The 14,067-nt window shown below is 39.1% G+C and overlaps 1 protein-coding gene across 22 annotated transcripts in view; it reads right to left on the bottom strand.

The window, feature by feature from the left end:
• The window catches only part of ANKS1B (ankyrin repeat and sterile alpha motif domain containing 1B), an 895,010-nt gene that overhangs the window by 290,172 nt on the left and 590,771 nt on the right, over positions 1 to 14,067 (bottom strand). For all 22 annotated transcript variants that reach the window (XR_012494067.2, XM_074326201.2, XM_074326199.2 and 19 more), the window contains one exon: positions 13,463 to 13,561. Coding sequence is in view for 21 of the 22 variants with exons in the window: in XM_074326201.2 (XP_074182302.2) it covers positions 13,463 to 13,561 (99 nt within the window). In the remaining variant the exon portion in view is untranslated. The remainder of the gene's footprint in view (positions 1 to 13,462; positions 13,562 to 14,067) is intronic.

Raw genomic sequence — 14,067 nt, 5'->3', positions numbered from 1 at the left:
TAAATACAACCCTTTCCCACCAGGCAGTGGCCTCGAAGTAGAGAAGAAGTTGAAGGTTAAAACTGATGATGCGTTTGAGAAAAAGCTTGAACCTGTTGGGATTTTACGATTTGTAATTTATAACCTAAGAATCACTTAAAGTGTATCTAGTTACACTTATGCTATCATGAATTCATAGAACAAGTAAAGCTAAAAATGCATTTTCTCTTGGAGACATGAAAGAAAGAATCTGGCAGTTTCTTGAGTACTTATTTCCTCTGATAAGAGCAGTAACTATCTGTTAACTAAAAAGAAAGCCGAACTTCTATTTACTAAAATAGTAGATGCCAGCTCTGGGGGAGACAGTGAAAATGGCCAGTCATTTTCCAAAGGTGAAAGCATTGACAGATGATTCGTAGAGAACAGAGATGCGATAGAGGCAGCAGCGGAAAGCAGTTAAGGTCACAGACTCTCGAGCCAGGCTGCCCGGTTTGAATCTGGGTCTCTGCCACTTATGAACTTTAAGATCTTAGGCAAGTTTACTTAACTTTTGTGTGCTTTAGTTTCTTCATCTGTAAAATACAGAATGAATTTTAAAATTTAAAGGAGTTAATCTAATAGCACTTAGAACAGTGCCTGGCACATAGGAAATTTCTATGTAAGTGTCGGTTATTAACACAGGGGTTTGCCCTGCAGTGACTTTCTGAGCATACTCAGTGACTTTCTGACCAACTTGGGGGAATGTGAATTTTAGGGAGAGTATTCACTATGGGTCCACAGAAGATCAACCATCTGGTTAGAATCCAAAGCCAAAAGATGGAACTCTAAAATTTCACCGATCATCAACAAAGAAAATGACCACCAAGAAATACCATGTAATGAAACAGTCCTTAGCTTAGGGGTATGAGTGTCACCTCAGTCCCTAGGTTAGTCTGCTCCATGCAAGCTGGCTACAGGTATCTGTGTGGGCTTGAAGAGTTTGACTCATTACAGCTTGAGGAGCAACGTGATGGGATGAAATTTGTAGCTGGATTGATGGCACAGCTATATTTCAGAAGATGGGTATTACAAATGAGAAAAAACAAAAACACACCCCAGTATAGCTCTCTACCTGAATAAGCTAAGCAATTGCTTTGGGTCACTTTTTGCTGGGAGCGCTGTCTCAAAACTCCCCACTACAAAGAAGTTTTCAAGGTGCATAGGAATAACTTTTTGATTCAAGTGCTTCCTCCTCCAGGAACCCTCTCCTAATTCCCTGGACAAAAGAGACTTTCCCTTCCATTTAACATGCAAAGTTTCTATTTTCACATCTATTGTAGCTCCTTTATGCTTTGCTTTGTATTAAAATCACTTGAATATTGATCCAATCTTCTTTGCTAGCCTATAATCTCTTTGAAGGCTGATATGGTATAATTTCATCTTTATTCTCCTGGGACTCTGAGACGTGAGTAGATGCTCAATGCATTTGCGGACATAAATTGAACAGAGACTTCTCAACTTGAGTGCTTTTGATCAAAAATAAGAAATATCACCAAATTACATTCAACTATTGAATTAGAATTTGATTCAATTGTATGGTAAAGGTAGGGGACGATGGCTCATTGAAAACAGCGGAGATGTTGTTTTAGAGCTCTTCTGTAGATTTACTTAGTTCTGCTTTTCTATGGAACCACAATGCCTTTAGCAATTTCATGGAACTGCGCTGTCAAGGTCTGACCCCTGAATTTCTCACTTCATCTTCACTGCATTCTCTGCCACATACATTTATTGAGCCCTTGCTGTTTAAAGTACTCTCTCTATTTCCACTTTTCTCCCACTTTCCACTTTGTGTTGGGAACTGATTACATTATTTCTAAGAGATACAGACAGGAAACCCTCTGAGTCTATGTTTACTCATTTACTCTCTTGGGTAAGAAGGCCCTAGTTATGGTTTTAAACACCTTCGCTTCCAGCTCCTGATGAGTTAAACTATAATCCTAAATGTATTAAACATAATTAATTTAGCGGCTGATGATCAGATTTAAAAATTTTGCCTTTTTCTTATCTGGAAATGAATCATGTACCCCAGGAGTAATCCACTAGTACAGAATGGAAAGTATGCAATGAGTGCAGCCACGGGCATTTTTAGTCACAGGACCTTTTATGTTAGTAACTGAGTTCATTTTTGTTACTTTTTGGCTCAGGCGAGAGTAACGTCAAAAATTCATTGAGTTTTGTTACTTCAGTGAGCATTTATTGAACAAATAAATGCAAGTAGTTATAACTAACATTAATTTAGTCCTTCTAAGTGCCAGGCGCTTCATGAACATTTTTAAATTTGTAACTTACAATAACCTAATGTGGTAAATGTCACTATAATCTCCATTTTACATATGAGGAAACTGAGGAGTGGAGAATTTCAGTAACTTGCCCCAGGTGACACAAGCAGTAGGTGGCTGCACTGTGATTAAATTAGGTCAGACTAAAAGCTCAAGAGAGTTCATTTTTTGAGCCCCTGCAAGGCTGCAAATTCCTTAAAGGTGCCGCCCGTGGATTAGTTAGCTTACTCATCTCAGTACCCCCTTAGTATCCTCACTGTGCTGTGAAGTACAGTGTCAGCCAAGACAGTGTGGGGGTTGAGAACCTCAGTTAAACTAGCTGGGTGTGAATCCTAGCTTCTCCGTCCGATAGAGCATCCGTACAACCTCGTCACGCTCTGCCTAGTCACTTGCTTCATGTTTCCCCACAGCACGTACCATTAGCTGGCATTACATCCTTTCTCGTCTTTTTGTCTGTAGCCCTCCCTAGAATGAGCTGCATGAGGACAGTGACCGTGTAGATCTTGTTTCCTAACAACAACTCCTCAACCTTTAGAACAGGTCCTGGCATGTCGGAGATATTTCATGAAATATCTACCGAGTGAACCAATGAGCTCCATTTTGAGTACTGTTTATTAGCCATTTTCAGATATAATTAATGGACTGAAGGAAGCTCAGGTTTTTTTTTTTTTTTTCTTGGTTCACCTTCAATCTTCTTTTAAATTTCTGTCTCACACACACACTGTTATAGTACACATAACGTGCCAAGCTCCATTTTAAGTGTTTTACAAATATTGACTCATTAAATTCTCACAACGCCCCTATGGGGTAGGTAAAATCAAACTCAGGGAGTCTGGCCATGTTCCCAGCCATCACCCCATGCTTCTTCCTGGCTTAATCCTATGGAAATGCCATCTCTGTGGAGTTTTATGCTCAAAAGATACATCTTCACTCTCGCCCGGAGAATGCCCTTTCATCTTGTCCATCTTTCCTTCCTTTCTACCCAGACTAAAGAAGAAAATAAGTTGTTTTACTTTATTCCATTATGCCTTTCCTTCTTCGAAACAGCAATGCCTACTGTCAGTGAAGTTTCTCTAAGGCCATCTTCAAGGATAAACAAGTGGTTTGATCCCTAGTGGCCACTGGACAACTGACATGGTCTATGTCTACCTTTTTTTGTTTTTTGTGTTTGTCACCTCCCTGCTTTTCTAGGACTTTTGGACCCCTGCCACAGCCCTTCCCTTTCAGCCTTGAGAAGGGAGTTTAGTTGTCTACAGAGGCTGCAAAAACAGCCTTTTTCGCCTGAAACTTAAAAGGAACCCCAATTTGATAAACAATCCTTTTCTTGAGTTTAGTCATTTGGTCCTTTTCTGTCCTTTTACAGTTTTTCTCACAAATAAACAAGCATCCTCAGGGACGCTGGGATTTAGTTTCAGCTCTGTCCTAAGGAACAATCTGCCTCAGGGCGACTCATTTAATCTAACCTGGACTTGGTTTCCTCACCTGTGAAGCAGACTCAGGTGAGAAGTTGAGCTGGTATTTTAAGGTCCTTTCCAGCTCTAAATTGTGATTTTCTTAGAAGAATTATATAACAAAGAGAAAGTGCTCAGATATCTAAATTCCTTTACTCTTACTACTGATGGCAGTATCGCTTCAAGGGAGCCATTGTTCTTTATCAAAAGGGGGTGAACATCTCAAAGTTAAAAGGATGATAGCTGCTGGGGATGGCAATAGACCAGAACCTATTTACTTACAGGATTCCTCCCATATTTCTCTGCAAATTTTAAGGGGGCATAATGAGTAACACTGGTATTTCAGCTCTCTGGTCTATATAATAAACTATTCCAAGATAAATTCATTTAAAATAAAACATTAAAAATCCTCCCTCTCTAGCTTAGGAAGGATACAGCAGCCATCTTGCTTTCTGAAATTGCAAAAAAACAAACCATAGAGCAGACCACCAGTAAGTAGGTTGGGACTGCACTGCTCTCATATTTAGCATTCTTGGACTATCTATCCAGCCCAAACAGCTATAGCTATTTTGTACTTTGTATGTACTGGATTTTGTCATTTCAAAGGGCCAAAGAACTTTAGAAGCACTAGCCATTCCTTTTCCCCATGTACCCCTGAAGAACAGACTAGTTATTGGTCGCTACTCACAAAGAGAAAGCATGAGTCATGGGGGAGGATGTCATTCCAGGAAAAGGCAGGCCATCAGGGTTGTGGGTGTTACGTTTGTGAAGGACTTGCCTTCCTCCTTTCTATAAGACTCAAACAAAAAGGTGCTCATTCGGGAAATGTGTTTGGGAGTCCTCACCAGACCCATTCAGGACGGACTTCAAATTTGCATTCTTGTTTGGCCCAGTCCAGTCTAATAAACATTAACCGAACATTACTGTGTCCAGGTGTTGTGTGTTTCATGCTTAGGAAATGAAGATTAACATGACAAAGATCTTCATCTTGAGCGAGAGAGACAATCTAGTCAATAGGTAATTTTGTAGGGTGTAATGGGAGCACAGAGGGGTTAAGTTAGCAATCTAACCCAGACAGAGGATGTCATATAAGGCTTCGCAAGGAATACATCTGAAGGAATGAATAGGGGTTACTCGTATGAAGAAGGGCAGTAGTCGAGGTGCAGAAAGGAGAAGGTGCTTCTGACACAGAATGGCTAAATTCTCGGGGATTCTGTTATCTCTTCCTGGGAAGGGAGGCTGTATTTCTTGGCTTACTTTGCAGTTTAGTGAGGTTAATATAAGTGAGTCCTGGTGAATCAAATGGAGTGTAAAGTAAGTAATATATTTTCAAGCCTGGCAGTAGAACATCACGTGTGATCTATGCTCCTCTCTATCTGACCTAAGACGGCTCTCAGAGAACTCCAAGATGGGAGAGCCACGTGATGGAAGACGCTTGGATCCCTGAATTACTGCTTGGAAGAGAGCTGCCTGACACACACTGGACTTAGCATGAGTGAGAAAAGAAATTTAATAGTGGTAAGCCACTGGAATTTTAGAGTTGTTTGTTATAACAGAGTTCAATAGTGTGCCAGGCTAAGGAATAATATGAAATATCTGAATGACTTATTGTCACTTTAAAATTCATATATTCCAAATTATCTAAGTTTTTCAACATAAGGTCAATTACTCTTCCTTCCTTCCCTATTCTCCAATGGCACCAACATTTATCCTGAAAAATCAGTAATCTTTTACACTGTTCTAAGTGATCTAAGTGAGCATATCTGTTTGTCCCAGAACCAAGAGACGTTTACGGAACAGAATAGAGCTTGAAAGGATTCTAGAAACAGCACCACCTGTCTCACCAAGGACCAGACACCTAAAGGAAGTGAAACATCTTATGTCCTCAGTTAGACTGTAGGTTTAATCATACATTAACTTTAGGTTAGGGTCCCCATGCTAATGTGATGCCTATATGTGTGTGGGGTTTTCTTTGTGAGTATATATCTTTGACTGGATGTCTACATTGAGTGGCATGAAGTTTAAGATACCAGCTGGTGAAAAGAAAGAAATGCAAGTAAAAAGAACGCGGGTAAATGGAGAGTGAGTGATGACATGGGAGAATGAAAAGTCACCTTGTCAAACAGTACCCCGTGACAATCTGTGCTGGTAGCCTACATTTTGTTGTTGCTCTTTTGAAAAATAGGAGAAGAATTAGGAATGTGTTTCTATCATTTTTCTAAGTGACAGGAAAATAAGACTGAACCTTCCTTTCTAGACATTTAAAGAAACGACATTGGTTGTGCACTTTTCCCCTAAAGCTTGCATACGTCTTCATCAGCCATCAAGCCTAGAATTAAACATCTGAATTTTAAGGACCTTGAAAGAACTAGAGTTTTTAAGAAAAGAGTGTTGAACAGAAAGCTAAATGGAGATAACGCCACATTCGTAACACTCCTTTTAAACTCTGAAGTTATCTGTGCTCCCACTGTATTAAGACTTTCATTTCTGCAGAGACTCTCTTCCCTTATGACACAGGGTTAGCAAAGTGACAGTTACAACAAATCTGGTCCTCTATGCTTTGTTTTATTAATAAAGTTTTGGAAACAAAGCCACTTTTTTGAGGGGCAGGGTTTGTGCTCTCCACTTCGCCAGTTCCCACCACTCCATATTGTCTTGCCTTTAATAACGGTTGAGTTTTCAGTCACTGCCAGTGTATCTCTATATCTCTGCTCACAAGCTTTGTTTAGTCAACTGGTGCCTTTATCTATTTGCTCTGATCAGACTTAAAGTTAAATGGTGCTTTTTACTTTCTAACTTTGTTAGTTTTTTTTTTTTTTTAAATATGTTTTTGTCCTTGCTAACATCGTTAAAGTCTTGTCCAATAGACTTTGACCAATTCACTTCCCTAGTACAGATGGAAAGATGCTCTTTTCAATAATGAGGCACCAACAAAGAATGAACATACTTTTAAAATTTGTAGTATTTCATGGGATTACTGATTTATGCATATTACTTAGAAAAGCAGCATTTAGATCATGAAGACTTTATATGCAATTGACAAATCTCTAATATCTCTGATTTCTGTATGATTGGATCATACCATGCTACGTTATAGCTAACTCTACAAACCACAGACATGTGCCTCTTTTTTGAGTGATGATGACAAGTGTGGCTTCTAAATCACCTAATTGTGAATATCACAGTCTCATGAAGATAGCCCATGGAAATAAAGGATACTTTGGTTATTGCTGTTGTTGATGGGTTATTCCTTTTAACCATAAATGTAGACATGGAAACTAGATTGTGCAGTGGCTCATATAAAGTGTGCCTGTCGGAGGCAAACTTCTGAGATCATCCCCAGTGATCCCACGTCCTGTGTAAACACCTCTTATTGGGTAGGGGCTGGGTCTAGTGACCCGATTCTAATAAAGAGAATACAGCAAAAGGGTGAGATGTTCTCATCACAAGGAGAACACTGTTTTCCTTTCTTTTCTTTTTTGTTTTATCTATATGAGAAGATGGAGGTCAGCTCCACCTAGAGTGGCAATCATTTCATGCTGTATGCCTTAAACTTATACAGCGACGTATGTCAATTATTTCTCAATGAAACTTGAAAGAAAAGAAAAAAGAAAGGATGGGATGTTACAAAAGACTGTGACTTCCATCTTGTTGGCACTTTCTTGTCCTCTCACTTGCTGGTGCTGTTGAAGCCAGATGCCCTATTATGAGATGCTTTAAGGGGAGGCCTCACATGACCAGGAACTGAGGGGGGCTGTCAGTCAACAGCTTGTGAGCCACAGAGGTCTCAGTCCAAAGACCCCCAGGGAACAGAAGCCTGTCTATATCCACATAAGTGACCTAGAAGTGGATCCCTCCCAGTTGAGTTTTGAGATGAATGTAACCCTAAGAGAGACCAGAGAACCCAGCCAAGCTGTGCCCGGTGTCCTGACCCACAGAAACTGGGAGATAACAAATGTTGCCACTAAGGTTTGTGTGTAATTTGTTATATAGCAACAAATCACTAGCACAGAATCTTGTTTTTGTATTGTAATAACAGATAATTCTTTTTTTTTTTTAAACCAGTGTCTCAAACAGAGGATGGGAAAGGAAACAATTTAATTCAATCAGAGGTATTCAGTGCCACTCAGTGAAAAAATAATTGAAACTATGTAGCCCAACAATTATTGGTTAAATTGAACTGAACTGAGAAATGAAGGGCAGCTAAAGCACAGGTGTTCATTGTGCAGTAAAGTAGAGATAGAGAAGCAATGCACAGAACAATGAATACCAGCAACTCTACTATGATCAAGAGTCCTGTGATAACAACATTCAGTAGTCATCAAATATTTTTGAATTAGAGTTTTGAGGAACGGCAACATTTAATGGAGGAGAATGAGCAGAAAGAGAGCATCAGAGAGGCAGGAAGAAAACTGGGTATCTGGAAGCCAGAAGAAGACAGTGTCGACAGTTGACAAGCGTATCAAAACCTACTGAAGCCAAAGTAAGGTGAAGGTGGAGCCTTTGGAATTTCTGCTCTGCTGGTCCCTGGTGATCTTAGCCCTGGTTGTGTGTGTGTGTGTGTGTGTGTGGAGCAGCAAAGGAAATAGTGAGGCCCAGGTAGGTTGAAGGATAAGTGGAAGCAAAGGAAAGGGGGATAGCAGGTAGACAACTACTTGCTGACATGTATTTAGACAGCTACCAAATAATACCAAAAGATATTATAAAACAGAAAAATATTAGAAAAGGAAATATTGAAAAACAAAGTGAACATATGATCTAAAAGTTGCTAGCGTGCTGAAATATATTTTCAATTCAGGATGAGCGATATTAAGAGAGCAGATAAATATGGGCCTTGACACGAAGTCCTGCAAACTTTTAAAATGAAAATCCTTTCAATGTTTGACCTCCAGTTGTTATATTGTCGAAGCACAAAAGAGATTATGCCCTTTTAAAAGGATTTTAGAGGATTATCCAAAGACTTGGCCACACATAATTCTTATCTGGAAAAAGGTAAATTATATGTTGCAAATAAGTAATCAGGTTATTTCTCTCCTTAAAGTTCCTAAGAGAGTAAAAAGTAAGCCATCTTCTCGTGGAACTTTTGGTATGTTTCCTTTTTTAAAAAGTGAGGAGGGTGAAATATAACCTTGAAAAGTCCAGGGAAATGTTTAGACCTAAGAAAAGATTGAGTTGGGGTTGGTGAAGGAAGTGGATGCTGAGTGAACATTGATATTAAGCTTTGCTACTAAAGGTCAAGCGTTGCAAAGGACAGAGGGAAAGAGTGGATGGAGGACAAGGCATTAATGTGGTCACAGTTCTAAACACGTCTATGCTTACAATATATCACATGTACTCTGCGTTCAGTGTATCAAGTGTCCTACAGAACATGCAGACCTTTTCAGTGGTGAATATTTCAATATTAAAAAGGGCATATTACAGATGAACCATTATTACTCAAGGAATAAACTTTTGTCTTTGAAACATGAAACAACAAATACCAATAAAACATGAAAAGCATGCTTTGAAGTGTGCTAACAGGTAAAGATTGTACTTAGCACACCACCTTTTCTCTGCTCAGGCATAATCTTCCCAATTCCAAAACACAATGTGTTAATGAAAGGATCTCAGGTGGCAATCACGGAATATTTTTCATGAGAGATGAAGAACACAAATACTCTGAAGACCAAAATTACATAAACAGAAATGAAGAGACATTTTGTCCATTTTCTGGCATTGCAAAGTTAGAGAGAATGCAAATGAAGGCGCTGGCAGTAAAATTACACTATTAACCATCTGAAGATTGGGCTCATTACCTAAGAAGGCAAAGCATCAATTTATAGCATTATAACATTCTGTTTGCGCTGCTGAACACGTGTTTGGATGTTTTTATGTATTCTCTACTCATTTGAGTGCAGAGTAAGCACTTTGCATCAGCCTCTTGATAGAAGCTTAATTTTTGTGTTGTTTCTATTATATTGTTTTTCTCTAATGGAAATGATATTCTGTCTTAAAAGTAAACACTCCATTTATCCTCCAAAAATTCTGGATTCAAATTCTTTTGTTTCTCACTATCAAATGGCAGGTACAGGATTACAGAGATATCTTAACAATGTGGCACGCGTTGATTTAAAAATTATATTTGAATAATATGTGAGGAAAACATTCAATCACTCATTCCTTCATTCTTTTAATGTGTATGTACTGCGCTAAGCACAGTGGGAAATTCATGGGTCGATGTGACACTGTTTCTGCTCGCAGGATTCTTATAACATAGAAGTGGTAGAATTTGATCAGTACCTTCAGACAGAACAAGCATAGGACCATCAAATCTCAGAGGAAAGAGAGAGCTGTGTAGTCCTTTCTTCCACAAATATTTTTGACCACTTACTATGTGCCAGGTGCTGTCCTACAGGATGGGTACAGAGAAGGGAACAAGATAGTCGAGGCCCCTGACTTGTGGACCTTGCATCTTTGGGGGAAAATGGAAAATAAGAAAGAAAACAAAAATAAATAATATTACTTCAGTTAGCCATAAGTGCTATGAAGAACAAAGTAAAGCAAGACTGACAATACAAAGGTCAGCGATGGTGAGTGAGGGCAGAGGCTTTGAGATCATGAAGGCCACTGTGAGGAGGTCACAGCTGAGTAGAGATTCAATGATGTACAGACGCAAGCGAATGAAGATCTGTGCAAAAGGCTTTCCAGGAAGAGAGACCAATAGGGAAAGATCTTGAGGCAAATATGAACTTGACATGCTCTGGAATGAAAAGAAAGCACATGACTAGAGTGTAGAGGCGGGGAGAGTGAGAGATGAGGCCATAGAGGTGGGATGAGGCCAGATCCTATTGACTTTTGTGGGCCACAGTAAAGATATTATTCTAAGTGAGAAGGGAATCTGTTGGAGATTTTAAGTAGAGTGTGGCATGTGGCATGAGCTGATTTATATTTTCGAAGAATTGTTCTTGATACTTTATGGAAATTCAATTGGAGAGTGGTAAGAAAGGAAAGTAGGACAGAGATTAGACATCTATGAATCATCCAGGCTTGAGAGGGAAGACCAAGGAAAAGTCGACTCAAGCAGTCTAACCTAGAGATGACAGATCAGAATCTACTGCAGTTCAGTTAGAGGCAGTTGGTTTGGAGTAGGGTGATAATGACCAAGGCGGGGAGAAGTGGTTCCACTTTAGGGGATGTTTCACAAAGAAAGTGATATGTAACTATTTGAGTTGAACTTCAAATGATGGGCAGCAATGTAACAAGGGGACATTATTCATTGATTTATTGAGTGTCTACCATGGGCTGGACATTGGGCTAGGTGATGGAGATAGAGCAGTGCAGAAGGCCTTCCTGACAACGAGGAGAAAACTTGCTGAGGAAGTACTATTTTAAGTAAAGACACAAAAGTAGTGAGGTAAACAATACACTTACAAGAACTGCTTCTAGAATGAAATCTTACCGTTTGCAACAATATAGATGGACCAAGAGAAATTACGTTAAGTGAAATAAGCCAGACAGAGAAAGACAAATACCATATGATCTCACTTATATGTGGAATCTAAAGAAAAGAATAAATGAATGAACTAATAAGAAACAGTCTCAGAGACATAGAGGAAAAACTGAGGGTTGCTAGATGGGGGGGGTGGGGAGGGATAAGGGGGAAGGTGAGGGGATTAGAAAGCACAATCGGTAACCACAAGATTGCCACGGGGATACGAAAGTCAATTTGGGGAATGTAATCAATAATGTTGTAAAGGTTTTGTAGGGTATCCGATGGACACTTGTCTCATTAGGGAGACCACCTCAGGGATGATGTAGATGCCTGATCACTGCACTGTACACCTGAAGCTGAAGTTGAACAATAATGAATGTCAACTTCAATAATATATATACATATACATATATATGTGTATATATATATAAACATGTATATGTATACATATATACATATATATGTATTTATAAGAAGTGAAGTGTGGCATTAGGAATAGAGGCAGTGGAAATGTAATGGCTGTGTGCGATGTCAGAGGGATAGTAGATGGGGGAGGGGGTTATCACTGTGTGAGGGATATAAATGATAAATGTTTAACTATTACATTGTTTTATACACCTGAAACTAATTAAAAAATGTAAAAAAAAAAAAAGAACTGCTTTTAGAATTGGTTCTAAGGATGCATTATTCTTCTCCTTTTACTGTAGAAAATTGTATAATTAAACTCCTTTGTATGCTTGACTCTCCTTGACTTTGCAAAAGCGTTAAGTTTCTATCAGTAGAAACTCAGTTTACTGTCATTTGGCAAATTTTACCAGATCACTTCCTTGGGAACAGTGGTTAATATTTGTCTTTCCCATTCTGAGCAGGAGAAATTATAGCCTCCTTATAAAGGGAAAGGGCAGAAGGGAATACAAAACATGATAAGCTCATATATCTAGTTGAATCTAATACTGCTCATCTGTCACTCTGCCTCAAATCCTGCCCCCACGTCTTTTCCCAACTGGATGACCCAACTTCAACTTTCCTTCCTTCTAATTCTTATTGTATACTGCCTCCAGAATTAACCGACCTAAAGTATTCTAGTCATGTCCATTCCCCAGTGCTTACAGAATAAATTTCAAATTCCTTAGGCTGACACCAACTGACCTAACCTACTTTTTCTGCTTTATCTGTGGCTCTACTCTCCACTCTCTAATTGTTTTAATCACAATGGATTGTTTTTCTTCTTTTTAAGAAAAAGAAGAGTGGTTTTAATCACACTCTCCAATTGTTTTAATCACAATAGATTGTTTTTTTTTCTTTTTAAGAAAAAGTTAAAATAAAAATAAATAAATAATTTTTAAAATTGTGCTACAATTACGAAACATAAAATCTACCATCTTAACCATTTTTAAGTGTACAGTTTGGTGGCATTAAGTACATTCAGATTGTTGTGCAAATCCCATTGGATGTTAAATCACAGAGTATCACTATTCCTCTAATGCTTCTGGCAATTTGTATTTTGCACCACACCTGTATCTATGATTCCTTTTGGCCCCTGAAATGCCTTTACCTTTCTTTCCCAGTTAAAAACCTATGCATCTTGAAGACCAGCACTCAGATCCTACCTCTTGCTTTAGGCTCCTATGAAATCTTATCTGGAAACAGAAGCTCAATTTTTGTTGCCAGGTAACATACTGCTTAGGGTTAAAATGATGCCTGGTTGGCAAATTGTACATGGACTGGGAGGATTTATACATGAACTATGTAAATACCTGACGGGGATGCAATACTTTGGACTTCTCCACTTGAAGACTTGTAAGTAGGCAGGATCTTTGTCCCTGGAGGCTAAGCCTATGGCGTTGTTACAAGAGGTATTTTCTCTTACGGAGCATGAGGCTACTAATCCAGGAACATTCCCGTGTTCACCCAATGTTGGTCTTGTCTTCTTGCACCTGAGCTGTCACCTGCGGGGCCTGGAGTGGCATTTGTACTGATACAAGGACTCCCACGGAAGAGAAACTCTGAAGCTGCCTTCCTGGCCAGTGGTGTTTCCTGTATCGCATCCTTTTAGATAAACTGAAAGCTGAGTATGGCCCATAGCAGTCTTGTGAGTCTGACTGTTTAGCTGAACCTACGAAAACCTCCTTTGGGGAGTTAGACCAATATGTAGGAATGTCAGAAATAGTAACACTGCTTGACTATCTGGACGTAAACCACTGGGACTGTCTTGAGGGTGAGGCTAATAAAGCATTGCTTACCTTTGGAAGGAGCTGGATTGCCTGTAGAATTCTTTGTCTGTGCCCAGAATTAAGGATTCCAATTTCTAATAAATCCTGATCTTCCATAACATTGCTTCCCTAAAACAAAACCAGAAATGTTATAAGTTAAATCAGGGCTTATTACTAAGGGTAATAATGATTTATTCAATACAGAGACAAATGACCAACAGGTGATCTGAGTTTTATAAACAAAAACATAGAGTCATTCTTCAGTGAGGGTGAGTGCAGAGGGGGTCACCTCTGTGACTGAGTTGAAAGTTCTGGGAAATCTTCCTTCTCCTCACAAATACTTTTACGGTTTACTATTTCTGGTTGGATTATCTGCATCGGAGATTCATTCCTGCGACTTAAAACTCTGTCCCTCTAAAAATGTAAATGCTTCTGGGAAGAGCTTCCACATTTAGAACTGTCAGTGACTTCTACATTGATATGAATGAATCAGAACCCCCCACACCCCCCACCACCACCCAGACCCTGAGTCACCTGAAAACAGATGAGAAAACAGTATACTAGGCAGGTTAATAGTCAGAATTAATCTTAAAATATTGAATACCAGACACCTAGTCAATATGTGCGGATAAAAC

This window comes from Rhinolophus sinicus, chromosome 1 (assembly GCF_057876585.1).
Source record: "Rhinolophus sinicus isolate RSI-liver-muscle chromosome 1, RSI-T2T, whole genome shotgun sequence".
Classification (NCBI taxonomy): Eukaryota; Metazoa; Chordata; class Mammalia; order Chiroptera; family Rhinolophidae; genus Rhinolophus; species Rhinolophus sinicus.
The sequence above is the reverse complement of the archived record's forward strand: the minus strand, read 5'-3'. Positions and strand labels throughout refer to the sequence as shown.